Source organism: Pogoniulus pusillus, chromosome 39 (genome assembly GCF_015220805.1).
Source record: "Pogoniulus pusillus isolate bPogPus1 chromosome 39, bPogPus1.pri, whole genome shotgun sequence".
NCBI classification, from domain to species: Eukaryota; Metazoa; Chordata; class Aves; order Piciformes; family Lybiidae; genus Pogoniulus; species Pogoniulus pusillus.
Genome location: NC_087302.1, coordinates 6,778,050 through 6,805,797, shown reverse-complemented (window position 1 = coordinate 6,805,797; position 27,748 = coordinate 6,778,050). Strand labels below are relative to the sequence as shown.

The following is a 27,748-nucleotide window of genomic DNA, read 5'->3' as shown; positions in this document are numbered from 1 at the left end:
TTAAGGAGGTATCCAAGTACCTTAAAGCGCTGAAGGATTAAAGGCAGGCAGGGAGAGGAGGCTCTCCGCAAGCTCAGTCATTAGCGAAGCCCAAGGGTAGATGCAATTGTTGCCTGTTTTCCCTGCCTCTGATGACCCAGTTTTTCATCTCGTCAGCACCAGGGCTGTGTTAATTTTTCAATATGCTTGGGTAACTGAGAGCATTAACTATTCATGATCTTATCTGCAGTAGCTGCAGGCCCTCTGACACCACGCCAGGGCACACAGAAGGAACCAGGCAGAGCACTCAACTCACCGGGGCAGGCAGGAGCTGGTTTTTCCTGCGTGGCTGCTTGCAGTGGTGGCAGGGCCGGGTGGGGTTTTCACCACACTCCTGGGCAAATCGAGGCCTGTGTGGTCAGCTTGGATTGCTGAGGCCATCCCCCGGCAATTGCGGCAGCCTGGAGCACACAAAGAGGATCCTGCGACCTGGGGAATGCTGCAGACGCTTCGGCTCTGGTGCCCCAGGAAACCCCAGCAGAGTTTATAAACAGGAGGGCCCCACTCGTGCCTGCCCAGCCAGGTACAGCCCCAGGCTGCAGATGCTCCCGGTCACCAGATCTGTGAGCTGAGCAGCACTGCAGCCTGCAGGCAGAGGAAGGCAGCCCCATTCAGCTCACCAGGAGCAGGGACATCTGCTCACAGCCTGGTTTGGCTTTTGGGATGGTCCAGCACAGGCCTGATGGACATAGCAAGCCCCTGCGAGGGGGAGCAGGTGCAAGCCACGAGGACACATCGTGCAGTGCCACAGAGCTGCGAAGGGACCCAGGGCCATGCAGCCTCTGTGCAGGCTGGGTGGTGCCCCCCGGAGCTGCATCTGGGGATGCTCTGGGACAAACTGGTCCCTAAGGAGGTTGCCAGTGCTGTGCCTCCCCACCAGCATGGAGCCAGGTGACATCATCGTGTGTAGAGCAGCTCTTGTAGAGGCTTCCTCGGGTGCAAGCTTCACTTGTCAGCAGAGGATGAGGCAGCTCCAGCTCAGGTCAGCCTGGAGAAAGTTACATGGTACTGAGAGCTGTGAACAGGTGAAATGGTGAAGCACACAAGAGAGCAAAGGTGATCGGCTGTCAGAGCATGAACCAGCAGGAGAACAGGGGCAGGAGGGGGGTACATCACTGCAAGGAACAGAAAACTTACTCTTTTTGTGGGGGCTGGCAGCTGGTTGGGGGCAGCAAGGACACAGGGGCACACTCTCACCGACTCAGCCTGACAGTCTGCTGCCAGGGAGAAAATCTCTTTGGTGCTTCAAAGTATGTGAACAGCAAGAAGAGAAGAGCTGGGGGGTGGGCAGAGAGATCTTTGAGTCTCCGAGCCCAGAGGCAGCAGCACCACCGTGGGAGAAGCACCCAGACACCCTCGGGCAGCACAGGGTGCTTCCTGCTGGAAAACTCAAGCAGCACAGACCAGAGAATGGTAGGGACCTTGGGAGGTTCCCTGGGCCAACCCTCTGCTCGAGCAGGGGCATCTGGAGCCAGCTAGCCCAGGAGCACACCCAGATGGCAAAGCTCACTGGATGGGTTACTTTTTCCTTGGGAAAATTAAGTGTCACAGAACAAAACCCCATCACTTAATCTGCAAAGGGGCAGCCACTGCGGGTGCTGAAGGCATAGAGCGGTTTATTGAAGGTATATTACAATAGCCAAAGATATCTTACACATGCTATACAAAATATACATTCTTATCTGGAAAAAATATAAATAGACACTAGGAAACAGCAACAGGGAACAGCAGCAGCAGCTCTGCTCACACTGCCCAGTGACCCCCCCCTCCCCAGCTCCTGTCTTTAGCACTTTGGTGTTTGACTGAATAAACTGTTTGTGTTCACTGGAAACTGAATGGCTCCTGTCCTGTCTGCGCTGCTGGAGGAGAAGGGAAAAGGACAGACCTGGTTTTCCTGCAGGTCTGTCCAGGGCTTTTCCCAGGCTAAGCAGAGCTATGTACAAGCAGCTCCTGGATCGGAAGGAGGCAAATGTCCCAGTGCCTAAGAGCAGTGCTGGGCAGGCCAACGCCTCGCTGACACCCTCAGATGGCTTGAAGGACACTTAGGTTTGTTCTGGTGCAGAGCTCCACTGATTTTAAGGCTTTGGTCCTGGTCAAGCACAGGGAGCTGTGCCTAAGGTACAGCTATGGCCAGGACACCCCAAGCTCTTCTGTGACAGAGCTGTATGAGCTCAGCTTTGCATGAGCTCAGCTTTGCAGGAGAGAGGGAGCAAAGGAAGAGTAAGGGACCTTAGCCCGATGGGATGGGACAGAGCAGCGTGAGTAGGAGATGGCTCTGCACACACTGAGCAGCTCTGCCACAGCAGCCTGGAAAAGCAGCCCAAGAGGATGAGGCTTTTCTGCTGCTCTGCTTTCATGATATGACCTCTCTCATGTGGATCTGAACTGACAGGACTGGGTTTCTGCCACAGAGACAACTCGGGATTGAAAATAAGCACCACATCTTAAATGCTGCCTAGGAAGGAAAAGCCTGGAGGGAATAAAACCACAAAGGAATGAGCTTAAAGTTCCTTTTTTCCTTTGTGGCATGTGTGTTCCTGAAACATTTCACATGACAGACCCCACAGAGTTTAACACACCTGTGCTGCTGCTGTACCCAAAGGTCAGGGACAATCGGATCCCCTTCCTTCTAAAGCTGCTGGCTACCAAAGCAACCACGGCTGCTTTGTGAGCATGCCAAGAGCCCTTGAATCTTGCTCATTTGCAGACATCTGACTGTTACTCATGCCCAAAGAGCTGTGGGAAAATAATTATTCCCAGTGTTCCCTCAATCATCTCCTCAAAGAATCCACAGCCTCCAGAGCTGAACTGTGCTTTTGCACAACTGCATCTGCTCCCTCAGTCACACCTCCTTCTCTCCAGGAACGGGGCAGGGGCAGCCTCACATACCTCTCCTGGGCTGGTCCAGAAAGCTTCCCTGTCTCCATAAACTTACACCAGGCAGCTGTTGCCGTTTTAGAACATATCCCACGGCTTGAAACACGAGTGTGACTAGAAAGGAAGCCTCTGGCTCTTCACAAGTGAGCACGCAGCAAGAAGCTGAGGAGCTCTAGAGCTGAGCACAACACAGTGCTCAAGAGCCATAATCACTGCTGAGCCTTTAACCCTCTCGCACAAAGGTGCATTTTTCCCAGAAGAAAGAACTTTTCAGGAGGTCTTTAGGATGTTTTTCCTCCTAATTTTGTCAGGCATATCCCACCACAACGACCAGTTTGAGCTTCCTGTCTCAGCCAGTGCTGGATTTTCTACACTCACTGGGTGAAGCTCTGGCTTCACTTCTCACCTGTCAACTATTTAAACGCTTTGGCCAGGCTGAGGTCTAGGGAGCTATTAGAGAGTTCAAGAGGGCAACAACTTTGCCTGATGTTTTACAAGAGGAAGGAGACAACTGGTTTGAACTACACATGCCTCTTGGCTGTGCAGTGTGAACAGAAAACCCACAACAGAGTTCACTGAGTAGCTGCTAAATGCTCTCCCAACTCATCCACAGCTTCTCATCACAATGTCCTTCTTTACAGCTCACTTCACTGTCAGATGGAGACGTCTCTGCAACAAACCACTCAGATCTCATCTTACAGCTCTTGGACCAGAAGGAATCACTTTGTGCACTGCTCTTTGCCAGATCTTCCAGGAGGTTGAACGCTGGAGCAGAGGTGAAGGCTGCTGTTAAAGCAGGGTCTGTTGGGCTTTGTGCTCTGCTAGGCAAAGGCAGGCGTCCAACAGAGAGGTTTAAGGACTCTCCCAGCACTTCAGTGGGAATCTGTCATGAAACTGATCAGCTTGCAGCCAGGCTTAATGCACATGGAGTTGTTTGTAACAGTAAAATTCAGCAATGTCACAGTTTCACCACGTAACTACAGCAAATTCACTTCTTTCCAAAACAAAAGGCAGCTCCATCCCCTCAGAAACAACTTTCCAGGCCCACCAAGAACCCCTATGGCTTGATACGCAGCTGTCAAGACTAACAGTGTGATACATACTTTGGCATGATAAAAAAAAACCTATTTACATTGCAGCCAACACATTTAAATGCTTAGTGTATACAAAATATTTATAAAGGCTAATTTATTTACAACTCGAGTTCAGTATTCCGAGGAGAGAGCAAGCCCCAAAGAGAGATTGGTGCCTACCAAGTCTAAGGAGCACAAAGCTGGCTGAGAGCTTCATGCTCACAACCACTGGGGAATTCCATGAGGAGGCCCTGGACAGTTGCTTCCCAGCAGCCAGTGCAGTGTGACAGAGTTATGCATCCTGGAAGAGATTCCCAAAGCATGCAGCAGCACAAAGGCTGCTTCCAACACCAGAGAATCCGTGGTTCAATGCTACCCCAGCAGGTATCACTAACCATCCAAGTGTCCTCCGCTGCACACTCCCATTTTTCAACACAGGAATGCAAGGAGGGCAGCTGCCACCTCCTCCTGGAGAGCTCAACCCTGCCCAACGGGGCTGGGACTGCAGGCACAGGGACACAAGAGTCTTTGGCCTTGGGCTTAGTCCTGAGGTAGTAAATACAAGTCAGTGGATAGGGAGTGGATTGAAGGCTTCACTGAGTGTCTTACGTGGTTTCACTGTGGTCACAAATGCTCCGTGTCCTGCCCAAGTCCAGGTGCTGCTCCCGGAGCCTGAGGCAGGGCTGGGGGGAGGCAGCAGGCTCCTGCTCGCCCTCAGCGAGGCTCTCGCTGCGCAGCGCTCGGGGCGGCTCCCGGCCCGGCTGCTGGTGCAGGAAGTGAGAGTGGGAGAGAGCCAGGTCCTTGTTCACTCCCCACAAAGGCAGCTGGAAGGGCTCTGAGGAAGAAAACGCAGAAGATGAAGAGTCAGCTCATGGCAAAGACCCCCAAAGCTTTTTGAGTTGTGTGGCTCAGCCCCAAGAGCCTCTGAGGTCATTCACAGAGTATCACAGAACTGCCAGGGCTGGAAGAGACCTCACAGATCATCCAGTTCCAACCCCTCTGCCATGGGTAGGGACACCTCACACTAGAGCAGGTTGCTCAGAGCCCCATCCAGCCTGGCCTTAGAAGCCTCCAGGGCTGTGCTGGTTTGAGGCTAATTGGAATATTTTAATGAGAAAAAAATAGATGATAGGCTGTGAAAAGAGAACAATGTTGATGTCTGCTTCACTCAGGCTGGCTGAGATGTGTAAAAGCAAGGACACAAACACAGGTAAGAGAGTATCTGTTGGAGTTGGGGTCTGTGTTTTCTCCCTGGGCTTCTGCTGCTCTGCTTAGATCTGTGTAACCCAACTAAGCATTCTGCTTCTAACCCCCCTTGTCGATCCTCCAAGCTCACCCTGCATGTAAGGCAGGCTCTGGGATAAGGTAGAGGGGTGGAAAGAAGGTGGAAGGGTGGTTGGGAGCTCCTCCTGGACACTGATTTCTGGAAGGGGAGTTGTGTTTCTGTATTACCTTTAACTTGTGTACTTCTGTCTACAGCTGTAAATATTTGTAATATATTGTAAGTATCTGCTTGTAAATTGTGCTAAGCTGTGAGTATAAAACTTCATTCCTTAACTTCCAGCCAGCTGAGTCTAGTATGGGTGAATTCACTGCGGGGAGGGGGGCAGGTGACGCCCAAAAAATCACAAGGGATGAGGCTTCCACTACCTCCCTGGGCAACCTGTTCCATCCAGTCTCTCACCACCCTCATGCTGAAGAACTTCTTCCTAACATCTACTCTGAGTCTCCCTATTTCCAGCTTTCTTCTATTCCCCCCAGTCCTATCACTACCTGACAGCCTAAAAGGTCCCTCCCCAGCTTTCTTGGAGGCCCCTTCAAGACACTGGAAGGCCACAATATTACCTATGGTTTTGAGAGCACACTTCACTGGGCTCTCTCCCAGCAACAACACAGTTTCAGTGTGAATCTCTGACAGCCTGCTTGGAAGGAAGTCAAGGTAAAGACAATCAATTTACCAAAAAAAAAGAGAAAACCAACAAAACTTCTGGAGCTCTTTGAACCTTAAGGCAGCTCAAACAGGAGGGCTGCTTGATTTTCTTTTGTGAAGACTGCCTCAGAGAGGGCCTTGAGGAACGTGGGCAAAGCCTCACTCACGTTCCAGAAGCTTTAGAGGCTCTGCAGATTAATAACCACCTCCTTTTTAACAACACTCTGGGCACTGCATGCAAGCTGAGGAGGAGTTGTGAGGAGAGGTGGGGTGCAAACAGATGAGTTATTTCACAAATTGTGGTCACCTGAAGAATTGGCTGAGTGTGATTAGTGGGGGGAGCATAAGGAAGACCAGAGAATGAGGGCTTCCAGCACAAGAGTTACCAGGGAACAAAAGGCAACCAAAAAGAAAAGAAGCTACTCACCATTCACCTGCTGGGAGGAGATTTTCTTGTCACTGATTTTGTCGTGGTTGGTGAGGAAGACAGACATGTCTCTGTCTGTCAAGAGATTGTCAAGAGCACTGGTGTCATGCTGGGTACGTGCTGGATATGCTTCCTTTGGCATCTGTACCATGAGATTAGGGAGAGCTGGATCCAGAGGGTCCTCTTCTGCGATGTAGGCATAAGGAAAGTACTCTCGTGTCCTGGAGTAGATGTTGGCATTGTCATAGCAGTCTGAGCAGATCACCAATGGTGCTGCACCACCTGACAAACAATGGAAAACCAAAATGCTCTCAAGAAGTGCCTTTGTGCCAGACTGGCACCCTGTGTGCCCACACACCTCAGCCTACACAAGATGATGTGGTCACTGAGCCAAGCGGCTTCTCAACTCCCTTCTCTACAGACTCTAGTGCAGCAGGACTGCAGCCCAGAGGGAGTGGACCATGAGCAGATGTGGAAAGTGTACAAGATCTCCTGTGCAAGGACTGGAAAGCTCCTCAGCAGCTGGGAGGTGAACAATTACATTGCTGTAGACTCAGTGACACAAATACCCTGAGAAGCTTCCCTACCTGGTTTGGACATGGTGCAGACCCTCTGCTTATAGCTGCAGCAAGCAGACTGCACCTCTAGCAGAGGCAGCAAGTTTATGCCAAGGACAAAAGTCACCTTCCAAGAGAATTTTCTTTCCATTTCCTTTGCCTGGACTCTTTAGATGCCAAAGGAAGGAAACAGCACAGAAATCTATCTTGACATTTAACCTTGGAGCTCTCTGACAGCATCCCCACCTTGCTGCACAGATCACAGACTCTGAAGCAAAGAGCCTCTGAAGGGCCCTGCACTGCTCTGGCTCCTGAAGGACAGCAGTCAAGACACCTACATGCAAAGGCACTCATGGCAGATGTGAATCCAGATGTTGCTGGACCAAAGATTAAATGAAGCACAGGGAACACAGAAGCCTTGACTGCAGAAGATAAAGAAGCACTACAAGAAAACCAGGAGATGCCTTCAACTCAGAAAAAGCAATGGAAATTTTCAGATCAACCTGAATCATTCCCTAGGAAAAGTCACCTTTGATGTTGCCTTGCAGCACTGTGCTGCACTCTGCAGGCCTGCTGCCAGCTCTGGGCATGGGACTGAGCACCAGCAGAACACGTGAGGGCTTTGCTTACCATCTGTGCCTTTATGCATGTAGCTGCCGGCTGGAGGCATGAGCTGCTGATGGCTGCCTGCCTCCGAGGTGCTGTAGCCTTCCTGAGGCTCCGACAGAGTTCCCTGGGAGGACAGATAGCTGGGAATGTCTGCAGGCAGGTTCATCTCCTCTGCAAGGCAGAATTAACAAGTGTGAAGATTATCTATAGGAACAAAGATCTCATCACCTACAATTTCAGCTCGTATGCAGTCAGCTTTTTTTCCTCTCTCAGCCACTAAAAATCCATGCAGCTAGGTCAGCTGAGCAGAGCCAGGCAGAGCATTTGCAGACATTATTCCAGCTCCTGAAAACACCTCTAGATATTTTCAGTATTTATTTCCAAACTTCACTATTCTGCTTTAACACAGAACAAATCTAATGTACAAGGAAGAAAAAACAAACACACTGAACAGTCAAACCCCCTCTAAAACGAAAGGCTTTGAGCAAACCCCTGAAGAGCTTTCAGAGGCTGAGTTTGTCAACCTGAACCAACCCAGAAGTTTCACTGCTCTTAACAAGTGGTTAGGATTAAAAACAGAGCTGAAGAATGCTGCTGGTGCACTTCACCTGTGTTAGTGATGCTGTAATCCTCACTCTTCCTTCTCATGTGGTAGATGACAATAACCCACACCAGGGAGGTGCCCACCACGCAACACACCACCACAATAATCACGATGCCCACCGTGGTCCAACCATCCTCCTCATGGGCAATGCCACCTTGGGCAGAATCACAGTTTGGGGAAGCCAGGACGTTGAGGTAAATATGACCTCTCTCAGTGCCCAGAGTGTTGGACATGATGCAGGTGTACTTCCCAGCATCTTCCAGCCCAGCATCCACAATGATCAGGAGCTGATTCGCTGCAGCGAAGAAATGCCGCTCGGTGACCGCCAGTGGGCCGTCGTCCTTCGTCCAGTTGAGGCGAGGGGCAGGGCTGCCACCAGCTATGCACTGCAGCACAGCAGTCTCCCCTCGCGTTACTGTCCTGTCCTCCAGGGGTCTCACAAAAGAAGGAGTTTCTGTGACAGTGAGGAGGAAAAAAACGACCCATACCAAATCACAGAGTGTAAGATAGTTACTGCGCAACAGCAGTGAGCACTCCTGGGTAGTTTGAAATCAGATCTTACAGCCTGAGCCTAAACTTGAGCAAGGAAATTATTGATAAGGTCTTGTAAAGGCAGGATGAGGAGGAATGGGTTAAAATTGGAAGAGGGGAGATTTAAACTGGATGATAGGAAGAAGTTCTTGACAGTGAGGGTGGTGAAACATTGGAACAGGTTGCCCAGGGAGGTGTTGAAGGCCAGGCTGGATGTGACCTTGAGCAATGGGAGGTGTTCCTGCCATAGGCTGGAACTAGATGATCTTTGAGGTCACTTCCAACCTGAATCATTCTGTAAAACTCAGATTTGGGAAATTCTCTGAGTTCAGTCAATTCTGTGGATTGTTACAGTGAGTGCAGGTAGAGCAAACAGCCCCAAAAATCAGGCCAGTCAAAACCTGATTCATGCATTCCAACGACCATGCTGTTAGAAGTCAGCAGCATCAGCAAACACTGCACTCGGGAAGTGTCATAGAATGGTTTAGGTTGGAAGGGACCTCAAAGATAATCCAGTTCCAACCCTGCCCCCGCCATAGGCAGGGACACCTCACACTAAAATTTTTAGGTCACTCAAGGCCTCATTATCACTCCATTATCACTCAGCACAGTTCATGCTACCTGTGCTTGGTTTTACTCTGAGGCCACCCAAGTTCTGCTGAGTCCACACTGCCGGAGGGAGGCAAAGCCTCGATCCCCTCCTGTGAAGGTCACAAGAACCTTTCTGGTCACACTAACTTCCCTTGTCAGCACTGCCACTTAGCTTCCAAAGCTCCACTGTTCAAAACCCACGTCAAGTGCTGCAATTTGTCATCATTTCAGCTCGCTCCTCACGGCTAAGCCCCAGTGCCACAGGCAAGCAGAGGCCAGCACAGCACTTACCCAGCACGGTCAGCGTGGCGTTCGCCGACAAGCCGCCCGCAATGTTCTGTGCCATGCAGCTGTAGATGCCCATGTCCTCTATTTTGACATTTGCAATGAAGAACACATCGTCCTCGGGCATGACATGCATCCTCCTCTCCCTGGCAGCAGGGAAGTCTGTGCCACCGTCTTTCTGCCAGGAGATCTGGGGTGTAGGGTGGCCCTCTGCAGCACATTCCAGCCGGGCCATGGCCCCAGTGCGGATGGTGAGGTCCATGGGGGTTTTCAGGAAAGATGGGAGCTCTGCATCAGAGGAGACAGATTCAGTGTTTCAGTATCAGGGGCAAAGGAACAAAAGCTCCACAGCACAAAAAGTATCTGGAAACAAATAAACCTGAGCTCTAAATGTAGCACTCCCCAGGGGAAAGGGGCAGATTCACTCAACCACACAAACTGTCAGCAGTCATTTCCAGGAGCCTGTCCTCCAGGTTTAAACAGGGCTGCTCTCCAGAGAATGGCTGAAAGCAGCCTTGAGGAAAAGGCCCTGGGGGGTCTGGGGTGATAAACTCAACATGAGCCTGTAGAGTGAGTTCAGCCCAGACGGCAACCGTGTGCTGGGCTGCAGCAAGAGCAGTGCTCTCTGATGCTGCAGGCATTAGCGGCCCATGACTGCTGTGAACATCCACATGCTCCCTCCCCTCAACCAAAACTGATAAAATAGAGGACCTTGTAAATGAACGTTCAGAGTTTGGTCCCAGTTGGATCAGTTATTTTTAGCTGGACCTTCCCTAGCTTTACAGACACATGGGCAAGGTGCTTGGCTCTGAAGAGACAGCAGAGGGAGCTTTCAGTTTAAGAGACTTCTACCTCCGTGCAACTGGAGCAGCTGACTGGGCCAGAAAGGCAGCAGGGAATATAGCTGCCCCTTTTGAAATGCGAACAGGAAGCTTCTCACCAAAAAAAAGAATCACTTCTGCTTTCTCACAAGATGTTTGATACTTCTAAATAGCAGCCAGGCAGCCTTGCAGAACTACTTTGGGCCAACTCCAGTGAAAAACGGCCTTGCAGCTATCCAAACAAAGCTTTGGGTTCAAAGTGCTTCTACTTTGTTACCATTATCACTTACCATTGACAGTCAGCTTGGCTTTGTTGGAGTAATTGGAGCCGAAGTGATTGGTGACAATGCACTGATACTTCCCTTCATCAGTGAAATTCACATTGGAAAGGTGCAGGACTGTGGTGTACTCAACCACCTCACCACCCTGCTGCTGGTATCTGGCAAAATTCTCCACCTCTGCATCGTACAACACTTCACTGTCCTTACGCCAGGCTGTGGACATGGGGGAATCGCTGCTGCTGACAGCGGTGCAGGTCAGAGTCACATTCATGCCTCGCAGGGCCACTGTGGTCTCAGGATGCACTCTGATCTGTGGCTTGGGGAAGTTGTCTGAAAAGCAAAGCACACAGATCAGTTACTTTCCTCTACATCTTGCAGGTAACATTGCAAGAAAACTCATTCAAAAGACCACGAGAGCAGAGAGAGAGCTGGGAAGAGATGTCCTGCTTGAGGTGCATGCATTCAGCTGTTTCCAGCTGGAAATGAAGCTGTGAAAGAGGATTAGAAGCACAGGCAGACAGAGTAAGCACGGAACCAGTGGAGAAGGGTGGTGTGAGCAGTGCCCTGTGCTTTGTACCACTGCCTGGAACTGTGTTTAGGTGACATAAGAGCTATGCTCAGCTGAGGAGCCAGGCTGGTTTGTGAAAGATCGAGATTCACTTTCAGGTAGTTCAGACATCTTGCAAAGCCTGCAAGTTCTACAAACACAAAGCAGAGTGAACTGCCAGCTTGCTCTCTCTCATCCCACTGGATGAGTTCTCTCAGTCCCAATTACTTCAGGAGAGACACTCACAGGCACACACAGCATCAGTGTCACACACCAGGGTGGTGACAGCGGAATGGACAAGTTGATGCTGGCACCTACATGATTATTATTGTAGCCTTTCCCAAGAGAATGAAGGGATTGTGTACACACCAGCAACACTCAGATTGCCCACCCCAAAAACGGAACCCCCAGGCCTCTGCCAGGCCTGCCACAGGCTTCACACGTGACTCTGGGCAGAGTCTCTGTTTTCCATCTCCCAGTTTGGTTAACAAAAATAAACAGGCTTATGTCTGTGGTGGCAAAGACCAGGTAAGTATTACAGGCACGTAGCATCAGAATATATGGCAGAGCATCAGCTCCTCTGTGGTACAGACAAGGACCAGTAAGGAAGTGTCCAACAGCTCTTTCAAAGCTGGAAGCATTCACCAGCAGGGAGAATGGAAGCAAAGTCAAGTTTTTAACAGTGATCTAAGTGAAAAATCAATGCAGCCTCATTGAATCACTCCCTTCTGGTTAGCTTCAGTGCTCAAACACAGCAAAGAGAAAGAGATTTAAATCCCAAGCTCCAAAGCAGACCCAGTGATGCACGCAGGTGCCAAGACCAAGCGCCACAGCCTGATCTCAGAGAGCTACCTGCACGGATTTATGTCACTAAGTTTTTACAACCAGAAGTTGTTAAAAATACAAACCACAGACAAAGTCATCGGGGTCCACACTGAGAAGGCTCTGTCCTGCTAACCACTCGGGATGAGCACAGCTAACATTTACTGTGGCCTGCTGTAAACGGCTGTCGGTGAGCCACTGCGGCAGCCATTTCAACTGGCAATCACAAAGCAAGCTGCTCGTGTTCAAAACTCTGCAGAGACAAGGCAAAGCAAAAGGGTGATTAAAGTTTATGTATTTCACATTCCAACCTGTGATTTCATGCAAGCAAAACAAAGCACATCCATTTAGCAACAGCAAGATTCACAATGTTCTTTTATGCCTACAGGTATTCATTGTGAAATGTCAGAAGCGACCAGAAAAGCCTTCCCCTCTGTGCCAGCATTAAAGCCTGACATTTCCTTCTTACATTTCTTCTCCATTCTGAAGAAAATAACCTTAGATTTTCAATTTCTAAAATAAATATTAAACCTGGGTTTACAATTGTCCCATCCTCTCCTTAAAGCACTCAAAAAAGAACACTGCAAAGCAGCTCTGTGTCTCAAACAAAGCACACCTGCTGTTACAAGTAGGAGCCTCAATATCCCTTTTTCATGCCAGCTAATAAATATTGAAGAATTAGTGTGGATTTATTTCATAAAGGTATCTACTGCAGATTTTTTTTCTGTGGAGTAGAGAAATAACTGCACACAGGGAACAAATATAGGTCACTTTCCTCCCCATACCTGCTCTCAGTTTCCTTACCCTTAGGTAGGAGCACAACTGACTGAAGAAAGTCTAATGGTTTCACAGACCCACAGAATTTAGGGGTTGGAAATGACCTCAAAAAGATCATCCAATCCAAACCCCCTGTCAGAGTAGGATCTCCTAGAGAAGGTCACTGATCTGCCACCAGTGAATCCAGCAGTGGGGAAGAGAGGCAAGCAAAGCAAGATTCCACCACTTGTACCAACGACCCCTCAGTGGAAGATACATTAGAAAATAAGGCAAGGAAAGTCTTGAACACCAAAAATACCTCCTCAAACTGGCAGATCTTGCAGACTAAGCCCATCTGGCTATGAGTAACTAATCGACTAACAGTTTTAAAACAGATTAGATGAAATTCAGAGACTATCTCAGAGATGCCTGCCTTACAGTAGGATTAGGCTTGGGTGTGAAGGTCACTGCATGTTGCAACATCTGAAGATCACAAGAGCCTCCAATAGCTTAAGCATCTGCTGAGCTGTGAATTTTAAAGCCTTTCTTTAGCCCTCCCCAAAAAAGGAGGGCAAAATGTAGAGTTTGCAAAGCCTTCTGAGACATTCCTAGTGAATTTTCTCTCTTGGTCAGTCTACAAGCAGCAACATTTGCTTGCTGCAAAATCCTAATAGGTGGCAAACTTACTGGTGCAGCACTGCAGGAGAAAAGTATTTTCTACTAATTTCAACTAAAGAGATTTTATCAAACCTTTAATCCAAGCACACTGCTACCAACTCTGTGCTGATCATTTACCAGCATTGCTTTAAGTATGTAGAGATGAAAGCAGACTACAGTCAACTTCAGCCATCCCTCCACTGGCTGAAAGGTTCTTTGCAAGGCAGAACTGGTAGAGAACTGTAAATAGCTGTTATGAACTTACAGCTCCTTCAGCTGAGCCTGAGCAAATGCATTTTCTTGGATGGACATCACTGCATTGTTGCTTAAATCTCTGTAAGGTAAGCAAAGAGAACAACAATAGGCAAGGATGATTTCATCTGCCTTCAGTTAAACTCTTGAAGATCTGAGACTGAAATAATTAGAAGTTCTGCAAAGTACTTACAGATGTTCAAGTCCTTCAAGACCAGAGAATGCTTTTTTGGTAATTGACTTAATCTGGTTTCCTTGCAAGATTCTGAAAGATAAAGCCCCCCCCCCCCAAAAAAAAACAGAGTCCAATTAATGTATTCACAAATATGACCCAAAAGAAGTTCCCTGTGATGTAATTACAAAGTTTTTCCTAATTATAGCTGAGCTATAAGATCATATACTTATTTTTTTAGGTTAAAGACAACTAAATTTTCCCAAGAACAAGGTTTCCTTTTCATTCTTAGAGCCTGCATCCTCAGACCAAGCTGTTTGTCATAACCAGTGTCATAAACATCCCTTCACAGGATGCTTATGCTGCAAAGCAGATGGCACTGGATGCAAAGTGCAAAGTCTAAGTACTGAAAAGCTGCTAATTCACCAATGCTCCACAGTTGCTCAAAAATACTTTAGCTGCTTTGGGCTTTTATTTAATAAGCAGTAACTTTTACCCAAATCAAATCAGCACAAGAAGTGGCCACGACCACACAGCAAAACTAGGCTACTCAACAAGAAATGCAGCCAAAAACAGGTTGCTGTGGCAAGGTGACACAGGTCCCATCCTCCTGAGTGTGGAAGCCAAACTACATTATGAGGCTGCAGCACACAGCTGGAAGCACACCCAGCACAGCTGTCAGCTAGGAAGGTTTTCTGCCTCATGCCACTGATTTAACAGATACTTAACATTTTGCACTCTCCCTCCACTCTGTGTGCCTGGGAGGTGATGCCATCAGTGGCCTGTGATACATACAGTTTATCCAGCCTGCTGAGTCCCTCAAATGCTTCATTTGCATCTTCCATGGCCCAGGAGATCTCGTTGTTCCTCAAGTCCCTGCAGGAGAAGAGTTTTCTTACAAAGAAGCCTTTTAACAGCATGATGAGCACTGGCAGTGGTGAGCAAAGGAGGAGAACCAACTGTTGTGCTGGTCAGCTCTGGTGTCCTGGCACAGGGTTACCTGGGAGGTCTCAAATCTTTTACAATGCTAAGCATCTCAGAAGATGCATTTCCCATTTCAGAGATGGAAAAAAAGAATTGGTGGAGATCAGTGCTGCAGACAGAACCACAAATGAATTCTGCAGTACAGCCCCTTGATGTGGTACTGAAGGAGAGCCCCAGTCTGACAGCACTTGTCATGTGCTGGGCTGCTCACCAGGAGCTGGGAGAGGCTCCTGAGGCAAGCTGGTTCATGCAAGTGAATTAACTAACACACCAGCTGCATTCATCTTCCTGGGGAACAGGCTTATAACAGCATTAGCATATTAAGGGATTACACACAGGTTAGAGTGTCAGGCTGCCAGGCTCAAAGTGGTAGATTTTCAGAATGAAGTTGCTGTTCTGTTCCCAAATCTCGTTACCAGCTAATGGGATTTCTGACTGACCTCTGCACAGAGCCTCAGCCCCTCACATCGGAGGGCAGCCTGAGCAGCAAAAGCAATGCAACAAGGAAGTGAAGGCTTCAGAGAGTAGCTGCCAGCCTTGGAGTAGAACTGGCAGAGCATAGTGAACAAAATGCTGTTAGCTACTCATTCCTTTTGTCAGTGGCCATCTGTTATGAAGTCAGGATGTGGAGGAATTTCAGGAGGAATTCCAAACCCAGCTGCCACTGTGATCCTGGGCACCCTGCTGTAGGTGCCTCTGAATTAGCAGAGGGGTTGGACTGGATGACCTTTAAAGATCCCTTCAAACACAAACTCCTCTGTGACTGTGCCATCAACTAAGGAAGGCAAGAAGTACCTCTGAAGACCCATCCTTCAGGTTCCTCAACCTGTACTTTAAGTTATGCCCCCACTGAAATGTTTGATTTGAATTAATCTTTGGATTAATGGCACTTTGGGACATGGCTTAATGGCCATGGTGGTGTTGGGCTGATGGTTGGACTCGATGATCTAAGAGGTCTCTTCTAACCAAAAGAATTCTATGAATATGGTTCATGACAAGAGAAATTAATTCAGTGGCAGTTTTAGCTTGAATGCCATGGGTTGAGCCAGGAGCTTCTGCCAAAATCACTGTTTCATCTCTTTTGATATCCCTGCAGAGGAATGTCTAAAAGCAAGTCCACCTGCACTGCACTTTCCTAGGTATCACAGCTTGATGGTGCTGGCCCAGAAAGTAACCTACATATACAGGCACTTGTATACATCAACTCATCTCACACTGCCTGCCTAGTGCTAATGGTGGGAAAGTGATCTACCAAATTAAGTAGGATATTATCCTGCAAGAGACTGGAGAGACACTGTCAGTGGCAAAACATCATTTTCTTCTTTTTCCCTCTGGAAGTATGCAGGAAGTAAACCATGCAGCAGTCAGTTCCACAGTTCATATACACACACTTTAGGACAAAAAGGGTTACATGATTCATGTGTCACAAGCTCTTAACATACACTTGCTCACATTTAAGTCTTTCCTCTCTTTGAAGTTGTTGGAGATAAGGTACTCAACGTGGATGTAATTTGGTTTTGAGTTGGTAATCCTTGTGACTTGAAACTTGCTGCTAGAATTATCTCCAGGCCTGCTTCACAACTCCACTGTGAATGCTGGAGGGGTACCAGTGCCAGGCTGCTCACAGTGTTACAGAGTAAATCACACGGCAAGATGTCCAACCTGAGTGCTGTTCTTAGATACACCTTTAATCCTATCTTGCTCTTACCACCTTGAGGTCATCACACAGTTTGAGCAGACTCTCATTAAAGCCACATTGCAGAAGAGTGGCAACAGCTGAACATGCACAGAGATATTGATTACAGAATCACAGAAGCATCCAGGTTGGCAAAGCCCCTCAAGATCACCAAGTTCAACCTATAACTGTACTCTACAAGATTCACCTTAAACCATATCCCTAAGCATCACATGCAAACGACCCTTAAACACATCCAGGGTCAGTGACTCCACCACCTCCCTGGGCAGCTCATTCCAGTGCCTGACCACTCTCTCCCTGAAAAACTTTTTCCTGATGTCAGCCTGAGTGCTGAAACAAAGGAGTACAAACACCACCGGCCCTGATCCAACAGCAGCACAGCATCTCCTCTTGTTTGAAGTATTTTTACACTCCACTACTCAGACCACTTAGGAAAATGAGTGAGCAGCTCCAAAGAAAAGCCCCTCATTGTGTGAGCCAGGAGCTGGCTCCTCATGCCTGGCTGGGCACAAATGCTTGGAGCCTTGTTAATCAGCACTGCCCCTGTCCTGCGCATTCCAGCCCCAGCGAAGGGCCAGCCTCTGGCTGCTGACGCCCCTGAGGAGCCCAAGAAAACCTACTAATTAATCTGCTCTTGTTCTTTTTCATGCTAGTCTAAATCCCAGAAATTAGTTTTAATTATTTCATTAAAAGGTTGCATTAAGGTTAACAGAATATGACTGCTTACATAAATCTCTCTGGTGAGTTTGCTTATTTAAGCATTTATTTAATGAACTGACAGAGGGGTTACAAACTTTCACTCCTTTCTCAACTGCCATTGTTCAGGATGATTGCTGCTGCTCTGATCTACTTGGGACATTTGTTTTTTTAAGAGCCAGGATTGAGTCTTTTCTTGTCAGAAACATCAAACAGCTGCAGCTGCCATGAAGGGTGCTGGCAGTGCAAAGCTGTGCCTCTCATAGCAAGAGGAAAGCTGCTCCCTCTTGCCCGTGGCGCCTGGGCCCCAGCACACGAACAGGGTGGGCTGAACCTCACCTTCTACAACCAAAAGGCTTCACCATTTGGTTCCTGAGGTTCCAACCTAGTAAATCCCTCTGGAACAATATGAGCTCCAGGCTGACCATTCACTCTACAACTGGTATTTATGCCAGCTGACTACCCAGAACCAGTACAACACAAAACTGGGCACTCATGGGCAAAAGGCACTGTTTCTGACTGCTGTCAGTGCCACTAACACCAAGCAGTTGGTAGGCTTCAGCTGAGCCAGAACTGTGATCTCATCAGCCCCAGCAGACCTGCAGGCAGGAGAGCAGACAGCAGCAGCAGAGCACACACTGCAAGACTCATTGCTTTTCTTTCTTAAAGCTCCCCTGCATAAAGCTGCAGTGCAGTGAAGATCTCTGTACTCACAAGGTCCGGAGGTTTGCCAGCCCTCTGAACACTCCATCAGCAACGTGACTGATGCGGTTGTCACCCAGGTTTAGTTTCTCCAACAAACCAAGTCCCACGAAGGCAGACTCCTTGAGGCGAGTTAGCTGGTTGTATGACAAGTCTCTAGAAACATTGGACACAGACTTTAGAGGCAAGCAGGGCAGGATTAATTACAAAGATACTATCAAACTTGATTAACTACTGCGTTCTGATGAATGTCTCTAACAGAAAACTTCTAACAGGCAGCATTGCACAGCACTTCCTCTGCTAACTCACTCCTGCTGCACACAAGCTATCCCATCTGCTCCTGCAGCATTGCAAAACCCCAATGAGAAGCAGCTCAGGACTCACAGCTCAGAAAGCCTTTGGCAGAACTCCCATGCATCTGGGCTGATCCTGTTAATGGCGTTCTGGCTGACGTAGAGCTGTTGCAGCGTCCGCAGCCCGTACAGCCAGCCCTTGTTTACCTCTGTTAAGTTATTATGTTCCAGTTCCCTAAGGGAGAAGGAAAAAAAAACATCTGCCAAACAGATAATCACTGAAATGTACTTTTACAAAATTTCACCTTGTGGATCTTACAGTTATTCACTGACATTAAGCCCTAAAGGGCAACCCAAAGTCAGAGAATCACAGAACGTCACGGGTTGGAAAGGACCTCCAGAGAACATCAAGTCCAACCCCAACTGCACCACTAATTTTGCCTGACATCAAGAGTGAACTAAAGCATATGATGAACTAACTCAACACCAGCTGCAGTGATCCAGTGGCAGATGCAAACTGTAATCTCTGTGCTCAGAAAGTTACTTCTTGTCACAGCTCTTTTGCTCTCACCGCACAGCACAGCCTTGCAGCACCTCTATCAAATAGCCTCATAACAAAGAGCCAGCCCCCGGCATGGGGACTGCAAATTCAAACCATCAAAAGCACCCTACAGAGTCAGAGCATCCTTGATCACCAAGTGGGAAGAAGGTGGCTAGAGCAGCACTTATCTTTCCAGCTCTGGAGTAATCAGATGTGATGGCAAAATCATGGGAAAATACAGCTCTGTAAACTCATTCCCTGTGCTGCTGATCTCAGCACAGCCCCGAGGCAAAGGAAGCCACACAGCACACAACCCTCCACAGCCAGCCCTTAGGAGAAGTTCCACGACCAGGCATACTCACAGTTCCTCTATATTGCCCAGGCCAAAGAAAGCCCCATCCATCAGCCTGCTAATCCCATTGCGCTGCATTTTCAAGGATTTCAGGGATTCCAGCCCTTGGAATGTCAGACTTTCCACGATTTTAATCCGGTTCCTCTTCAGTTCCCTTTTTATAGAGAAGACATTCAAATATTAAGACATCTTGCACCAGCAGCACTTTGTGAAAGCCAAGAGCACACACTGAGGGGAGCAACGCAGCAGTAACCACCAGAGGGTTAAGCTTGGAGAAAACAGCTACTTACAGAAACTGCACATGAGGCAGTTTGAAGATCTTTGGTGGGATCACACTGATCCTGTTTCTGTTCAGCTTCACTACCATTAGAGAGCTAGACAAGTTATCAAGGCAGCCTGCTTCTAGAGTAGTTATTCTGTTGTTGCTCAGATTCCTAGGAAAGGAAGAGGAAATGAGGCCTTTCAGAATTCTGCTAACTGCACAAGCACTTCAGAGCGACCACTAATTATTAGAGCTCAAGTTTCATATGAGTCACATCACAGAGCTGAATTCTGGTTTACCAAACTAAACCATTTTGCCCAAAGGAACCGGTGCAAGGAGCTGGTTTTTACTGCATATCCACACTTCAGTTAGAACCATCAATGGTGAACTGCTCCAAATGGGCAGAATCACTCCAGGACCTGTAGTTGTGATATTCATTACTGTAAATGTTGTTTTAGATTAGACAGACAATTCTCAGCAATACTCTGAGTGAAACAGACAGGGGTGGACTGTGCTAGTTTGAGCCTAGCTGGAATATTTTAGTGAGAGGAATTTGGTTATAGGCTGTGAAAAGGAAACAATGGTGATGTCTGCTTCACTCACAGGCTTGCTGAGATGTATAAAAACAAGAACACAAACATAGACAACAGAGTTGCTCTCTGTCTCTGGCTGCCTCCCTTCTCTCTCTAACTTTCTGTCTAACTAATCTGTCTGCTCCCTAACCCTCCTGGCTGATTCTCCAAACTCATCTTGAATGTAAAGCAAAGTCTGGGATAAAGTAGAGGGGTAGAAAGGAGGTGGAAGGGTGGTTGGGAGCCCCTCCTGGGGACTCTGGTTTCTGGGAGGGCTGTTGTGTTTCTGTATTACTTTTTAACTTGTCTATAGCTGTAGAGATTGTAGATACCTGCTTGGATATTGTGCTAAGCTGTAAATATAAAGCTTCATTCTAATTTCCAGCTCAGCTGAGTCTAGCCTGTGTGATTTTCTAAGTGTGTGGGGGGCAGGTAACACCCAAACCATCACACCTGCACTTTGACAACATCATTTGTTGCTTTCTCTGCTGCGTGAGAAAAACACAATCCAGATTGGTAGACCAGTGAATGACACAGACCTCAGCACGATTTTCTTTTGACAACCAATGATCTAATTTCTCTCATTAAAATATTCCAACTAGCCTAAACCCAGCACACATGAGAAGTGCTTCAGCTCAAGCACAGGTGTAGCTGTGTTGTGGTACCAGTTCAGAGTCACACAGGACTGCCTGTGTCCTGCTGCAGAGGCAGGAATCCCAGCCGCAACCGACCGCTTGTACTCACAGGTACTTCAGTTGCATCCGTGGAAAAGAAGAAGCTTTGATTTCTGAGATGAGATTAGAACTAAGATCTAAATTTTCCAGTGAAAGGTAAACTTGGAGTTGTTCAGCATTTATTTCTGGAATGATATTGTGCACCCTGAAAAACACCACCAACAAACACAGTTATCATCCCCTTCCCCATCCTTCAAGCAGCACAGCTGACACAGCCCTAGGAGCATGTAAATCAACGTTATTAGCAAGCTGTGACACGGGAGCTCTATCACACACTTCCAGGTGTTAATTCCTAAAGCAATACTGAAAATTCAAGAGCTATTTACCACCTCATCTATGAATAGATTCAAATACTGGGGCTGGTAGCTGGGCTGTTCCTTGTGGGAACTGTCATTCCTAGAGTGAATCCTTCCCCTTCAAAGCTGCCTGCTTTGGTTGACTGCATTTTATTGGTAATTTAGGGTGACTTGATTGTCTAAGTGATTTGTATTTCTTTCAAGAGTGCTTACACAGTCCCTGAAGCACTTTAGAGGAGCAGTATTTCAAGACAAAAGCAGCAATGCCGGCAGCTATCTTTCCCTACAACAGGCTGGCAGAACTCTGATGGGTTGCCCCCTTTGTTAAAGCAGAAGAAGCTCCTACTTACAGCGAGAGGAAAGTGATATTAGAAGTTGTTTCTCCAAAATATGGAATTTCACTCAGCTCATTGTAATTCATTTTCCTTGAAAACAAAAAAAGGAGATTACTGCACCTCAGAGAAAAGAAAACCCCTTTGTATGCAGTGGAAATAACTCCTATCACTAAGTGAACTGAGGACTGAGTGAACAATTCTGTTCTGTTAATAACACTTAGTAACTGACAAAAAAATATTACCCACCCCCAAAGGTAAAATGCTGACAATTTAACAATTTCAAAGCAAGGCATGATAGTTTTTAACTACTCTAGTGGGAATTATTACTCCTTTTTCACTTGGAATGGGCTATCAAACACACACAGCTCCTTATTTTTTTAAAAATATTGATTTCCTCATCTTTTCCAAGCAAGTTTTCTGCTCACAAAGCACCAGTTTTGCACATAAAATGTTCTGCCAACACAGCATCCACTTTCAATTAACTGGCACTGAATATTTCTACAAGCCAGAGCAGCTATCACGCAATAAATGTACTAATTAGAATTAGGTGGAACATCTTTAAGAGTTTATCCTCATCCAAAGCAACTTACACTTCTTGTAGTGTAGGGACAGACAAGTCAATGCTCCAGTTGGATGACAGTAAGTGATTATGACTTAAATCCCTAGAGAAGAGAGGAAAAGAAGTTATTCTAGCTCCTGGGAAAGAAAACAAACATGTTTGCTTTACTTTTTCATCTATGATACACGCACTTCTCTCCCCAAAGGAAGGATTCCTCCTGCTCTAGTGGTCACTCACAAGAAAAGCCAGGCCAGTTCAGTTCTGTTCGCATCAGTTTGTTCTTTAAAAAGGCTTCTAGAAAGACAGCTCACACCTGAGCAGAGTGGTTTGCTTTAAATCACAGCTACAGAGACAGTATTTGCCTACTGCAAAAAAGAATTCTCCAGGGACAGGAAGGCAGTTTCTGCCCAGACGTCCGGTATGAGCTGTCCCCGCAGGAAGGGTCTCATCTTCTAAGCCTGCCCCATGGCTCAAAGAAGCTGCCTGGGCACAGCCTGCCCCATGGCTCAAAGAAGCTGCCTGGGCACAGCAGGGTTGTTGCAAAGAAACACAGCGGGGGGAGGGGGGCAAAAAGAATGGAGAGGACCAAACAGGAGAGACAGGAGGCTGGAGCACTTCTGAAAGATGTGCCTGAGTGCTGCTGGCTTTGCTTATAGGAATCAAATGCAGGAGCTAGACTGTGTCACTGGGCAAGAGTGGTTCCACCTGGTCCATGCTGTCTGTTGGTGCCATTCCCACCACTTTCATTCTAGAAGTCTTTTTCTTTGGCCTTGTGCATAAAACATCACAGGAAAAACAAAAGGTCCACTTCTGAAAGCTGACTGAGCACGGATTACTTTGTGACATGAGTCAAAGCATGACCAAAAAACCCCTGGTTTGTGATGGAAACATGGTGCTAGTCACAGCAGTGAGGACAGATGGTGCAACCAACTCTTTCTGGTGTCTTTGCAAAGCTCAGAAAGGAGGTGAAGCCCTGGAGCTCATACCTCACACAGCCAAAAACTGCCCACAGCTGCCTACCCACTGCCTGCTGCACCCAAAAGCCTTGCTGCTGGCTTGTCAGCAAGGCAACTGATTTCTCACTGTTTCCAGCTCTGACATCAAGGACTGAGCTATAATGAGCTATTTTCAGCAAAAGCTGTTCACCTCCTGATGAGTTCCCCTGATAAGGTCCTGTATCACTGCTTCTCTCTCATGACTACAGAAGGAACACAACACATTTATTACAGCTAGTTTAAGATCATCAGGCAGGCTGCAGCTCTGCTGACACAGAAGACAAAACTCTCCTTTGAGACCTGAGCTACCATGTGTCTGTCAAAGGGGACATGAACGTTTAATTGATCAGGTAAAGCTACTTCCACTGACAAGCAGGCTCAGGCAGTCATGACACCCACAGGCTCATCTGCTCCCACAAGTGCTTAGTATCCAACTTCAACTACACCAAGGGTTGAACCTGTACAGACACCAAGCTGTCCAAACACCACAACTAAGGGAAGTACAAGTTCAATCCAAGGAACAGTAAGTGCCTGCTGGTGGTAGTCAGGAAACCCTCATGAAGGCAAGACCTGCCAGTAACCTGAAGACAACCTGAGCAGGACCTGGTTTCATTCACCCCAGTGCCTATGGCATTCCCAATGTACTTCTGATCTGTTAGACTAGAATCTGTTGGGAGAGAGCAGAGACTTGCAGACTATTTGTTAACTTCAGGCTCAGCACTACAGAGATCATCCTAGCAATGAATTATTCAAATCCTGGGTGTCATGGCAAGTCAGACAGTTGTTAATGTATGCTTTTAATTACATCAAAATGTAAATTACACAGATACAGCAGCAAACAGGTTTGGAAACAATTATGCATTCCTGCAATTAAAAACAACAGAAGAACCAGGAGAAGCTGGAGCAGAACACAGTGCCCAGAGCCAGGGCATGCTGCTCTGCAGGCTTGCTCCCTCCGTGTGTGCAGTAATGAAGCTGATCCTAAATGCCAGCAACAAAACCCCATGGAGCACACCCTGATGCTGGAGCTGGCTGCCCAGGTGCAGGGAGTCTGAACCCCCAGGACACCCTCTGTTTCTGCCAGAGCCTGCACAGTCTCACAGCTCTGGGCATGCCAGAAGCGCCAGCACAGCCCTGGGGCCACCAGCCACACTCAACAGACAGGCAACATGATCCCAAATCCCAGAGGAAGGCTTTTTCCTGGATCCTTCCAACATGGAGGCACCTGGTCAGGGCTGGGTAGACTTGATCTTGGCAGCAGCTGGTTTCACCAGAGCCACACTTTCCACTGGACTTAAGTACAGACCAGAGAAGAGACTACAGCCTGTAGTCCAGAGACTGCACCAGGGAGCAAAACCATGCCACAGTACCTGGCACACAGGCTGGTCTGGACCAGCACCGGCGGCACGGTTTTACTACCTGATGGGCACTGACAAACACCTTGGAAGCCAGATTATTGTATGCTCAGTACTGAAGAGTGATCTTAACTCAAGCCCAACTGAGCACAGCTGCCTCCTCTCCACAGCACCATGCAGGTGATGATGCAGTCACTGAGCTGAGACAGCCTGAACTCACCCAAAGAACCTGCTGTGAATCCAACCTGCTGAACTGATTCACCAATACTTAGGCTGCTTTTACTCATCATCTCCTTAGCTACCAGCACATAGAAACACCTTCAGGCACAGGTACAGGACTGGAAGGCACCAAACACCAGTGTCCTGCTTCCCTTCCCTTGCAGATGGCTGTCCTGCAGACAGGACTTCTAAAGAGTGTCAGGTTGAGATGCAGACATACCCAAAAATTCTGGCCAACTCCTCGAATTCACACCCCTTTGATCACAGAATGGTCTAGGTTGGAAGGGCCCCCAAAGATCATCTAGTTCCAACTCCCACCATAAGCAGGGACACCATCACCCACCAGGTTAGCCACTAGGCATAGGTAATTCTGTAGGAAACATGAAGCTACAGTTGCCTGAACGCTACTGCCATGAAAATGTGTTCTGAAGGTGCTCTCCTGGTCTTATGAAAACCCAAAACCCAACACCTGCGACCCTGGAAGCATCACCTGCAAGTGTCCAGAGAAAGCTGACGAAGCTGGTGAGGGGCCTGGAGCACAGCCCTGGGAGGAGAGGCTGAGGGAGCTGGGGGTGTGCAGCCTGCAGAAGGAGGCTCAGGGCAGAGCTCATTGCTCTCTACAACTACCTGAGGGGAGGTTGTAGACAGGTGGGGTTGGGCTCTTCTGTCAGACAACCAGCAACAGAACAAGGGGACACAGTCTCAAGCTGTGGCAGGGCAGGTTCAGGTTGGATGTTAGGAGGAAGTTGCTGGCAGAGAGAGTGATTGGCACTGGAATGGGCTGCCCAGGGAAGTGGTGGAGTCTCTGTGGCTGGAGGTGTTGAAGCCAAGCCTAGCTGGGGCACTTAGTGCCATGGTCTGGGTGCTAGGTTGGACTGGATGAGCCTGGAGCTCTCTTCCAACCTGTTTGATTCTACAAGAAGTGGTTTGAAAGAGTTAAGAAACCCAAGAATTTTCAGTTCTTAAATTTAGGTGAGATGGCATTACAGATCTGAGAGGGGAAAAGCATACCAGGGACCTTTTCAGGCAAGAAAAGTTAAGCTTTGATTAAACATCTTGTACATATTAGAGCTCTTTCAGCTCCCAAACTGCTACAGCAGTCCTAGGGAAGAAAAAATGTCACCCCCACACACTTCATCTGCCAAAATTCTGAAAGCCACAACAGAGAACATACACAGAAGGGATGGAGAGCAGCCCCAAAGAGAATGACCTGGGGATGTTGGCTGATGAGCAGCTCAACATGAGCTGGAAATATGCATCTGGAACCCAGACCCAACCCTGTCCTGGGCTGCATCCCCAGCAGTGTGAGCAGCAGCTGAGGGAGGGGAATCTGCCCCAGCTCTGGAGCCCTCAGCAGGTTCAGGAGATGACCACAAAGACGAAGCCTCTGCCATGAATACAGGGTGAGAGAGTTGGGGCTGTTCAGCCAGGAGAAGGCTCCTCGTGACCTTTCACTACTCAAAGGGGCCAATAAGGAAGACGGGGACAGGCTTTGCAGCAGGGCTTGTTGTGACAGGACAAGAAGTGACAGTTTAAACTACAAGAGAGACACTTAGACTAGTGAGGAGGAAGAAATTCTTCACTCTGAGGGCAGCAGGACAGTGGCAAAGGTTGTCCAGAGAGGTTGTGAATGCCCCATGCATGGAAGCGTTGAAGGCCAGGTTGGACAGGGCTTTGAACCACTTGCTCTAGCAGCAGATGTCCCTGCTCACTGCAGGGGGTTGGACTAGATGACCTTTTAAGATCCCTTCCAACCCAAACCGTTCTGTCACTCTATGATACACTTAATTATTGTTTGCAGCACATGTCAGCTTGCATAACACAAGCCCAGTGGCAGCTCCACTTCTCCCCACTGCATTTTGTGCCAAGCAGTGATAAACACACCCTCTGTCAGCAGAGAGAGACACAAGTGTCTGCTGAAGCTTGAAAACTTGCTCTCCCAACAGCATGGAAATCGTTTTGCCTGTTACCCACCTGACAAATACCAACTCACATCTCCCTGAGGCATCCTTGGACCTTCCCAAAACCCAAAAGTTTCACACACATTTTCTCCTTAACGTTTCTAGCTGTTCATCATACAAGGAAAGAAGACAACTACAGAACTCTAAAGGGGAAAGGCTTCCTTTGCCATGCCCGGGGTTAACACGGATCAGACTCTCACCTGGAATTAACTGAGCAGTGGTTTGTAAGTTTCTATCAGCTTCCAAATGAGTTCTGAGTTCCCAGTCAACTGGGAAGCACAACAACTCCAACACAGCTCCACAACTCAACTCCTCTGCACACACAAACACGGGGTTTGAGGTACCCCACACTCCAGCGCCTGCCAGCACGCTGCAAGCAAAGGTGACAAAGGCAACGGTGGCTGCGACAGGAACGGCCAAGGAAGAATAAAGGTGCCCTGCTCTCAACCCTGTGTAAACACTAATTAGCACCTGGTCTAATTAAACTTTCGGGAGCACGGACTAAGGGTGGCTCTTAATTGTTCGGGGAGGTTTTTTGGTAAAAGCAATGTCAGCAAGCGTGAAGGGGAGGCCACAATATTTTTCCTGAGGGAAAACGAAGGAGTCACCGAGTTGCGAAGCAGCAAAGGGATGCAGAGGTCGGAAGCGGCAGAACTACCACAGTACACAACTGACATTTCCAAGCACAATCGTTAAGGGACAGCGTCCTACAGCCTGACCTGAAGAATGTCCAGCCCCGGCTTGAGTAGCGTCACCATGGACTGCCTGACCACAGCCGGTTCCTGCCGCACAACACCTGTGCCCCAGCGGCCCCGCAGCCTTCACCGGGGCGGCTGTTAGCGCAGCGGGGCCAGCTGCTTTCAGGCCGCATCCCCTCTCAGGGCTGCCGCTGCTCCTGCGAGCCCGACTCCAGAGTCGGCTGCCGTTATTCCCTCGCCAGCGCGGTACTGCCCGCGGCGCTGCTAGGCTCCGCCATACCGGGCCCGAAAAACAGCTCACGGGCACCGAGCGCCAGCGCCGCCGGGTACCGCGGCCTGCCGCGCCCGGCTGAGAGCAGCTCTGCGGCTGCCGGGAGGCTCGTTCAGGCCACGGACTTGCCCCTACCCAGCCGGCAGACGCCACTAGGCCCCTGCCCCACACATCTCTCCCCGCTGCAGCCTCTTAGCCCGCAGTCTGTGGACTGCCCCGCCGCCCGTTAGACCCCGCCGCACCGCACCCCGCCCGCTGCGCTCACTCACAGGCCCGTGGTGCCGGCGGGCAGCGGCGGGATCCTCCGCGGGCCCGGCCCGCCGGGCAGGCGGTGCCGGCTGCAGTCCAGCAGGCCGCGGCGGCAGGAGCAGGGCGCGGCGCAGGGCTCGGCGGCGG

At 48.6% G+C, this 27,748-nt stretch overlaps 1 protein-coding gene across 1 annotated transcript; it reads right to left on the bottom strand.

The window, feature by feature from the left end:
- Window positions 1-1,638: 1,638 nt before the first annotated feature.
- Window positions 1,639-27,748, bottom strand: LRIG2 (leucine rich repeats and immunoglobulin like domains 2). The gene is made up of 18 exons (XM_064173502.1): window positions 27,622-27,748; window positions 21,885-21,956; window positions 21,310-21,384; window positions 20,674-20,808; window positions 19,386-19,529; window positions 19,106-19,249; window positions 18,294-18,437; window positions 17,922-18,065; window positions 14,627-14,707; window positions 13,853-13,924; window positions 13,673-13,741; window positions 12,081-12,247; window positions 10,635-10,955; window positions 9,530-9,811; window positions 8,121-8,570; window positions 7,534-7,683; window positions 6,347-6,628; window positions 1,639-4,824 (listed from the first exon to the last, which is right to left on the bottom strand). The coding sequence occupies exons 3-18, from the start codon at window positions 21,378-21,380 to the stop codon at window positions 4,595-4,597; spliced, it is 2,886 nt and encodes a 961-aa protein (XP_064029572.1). The 5' UTR covers window positions 21,381-21,384; window positions 21,885-21,956; window positions 27,622-27,748; the 3' UTR covers window positions 1,639-4,594.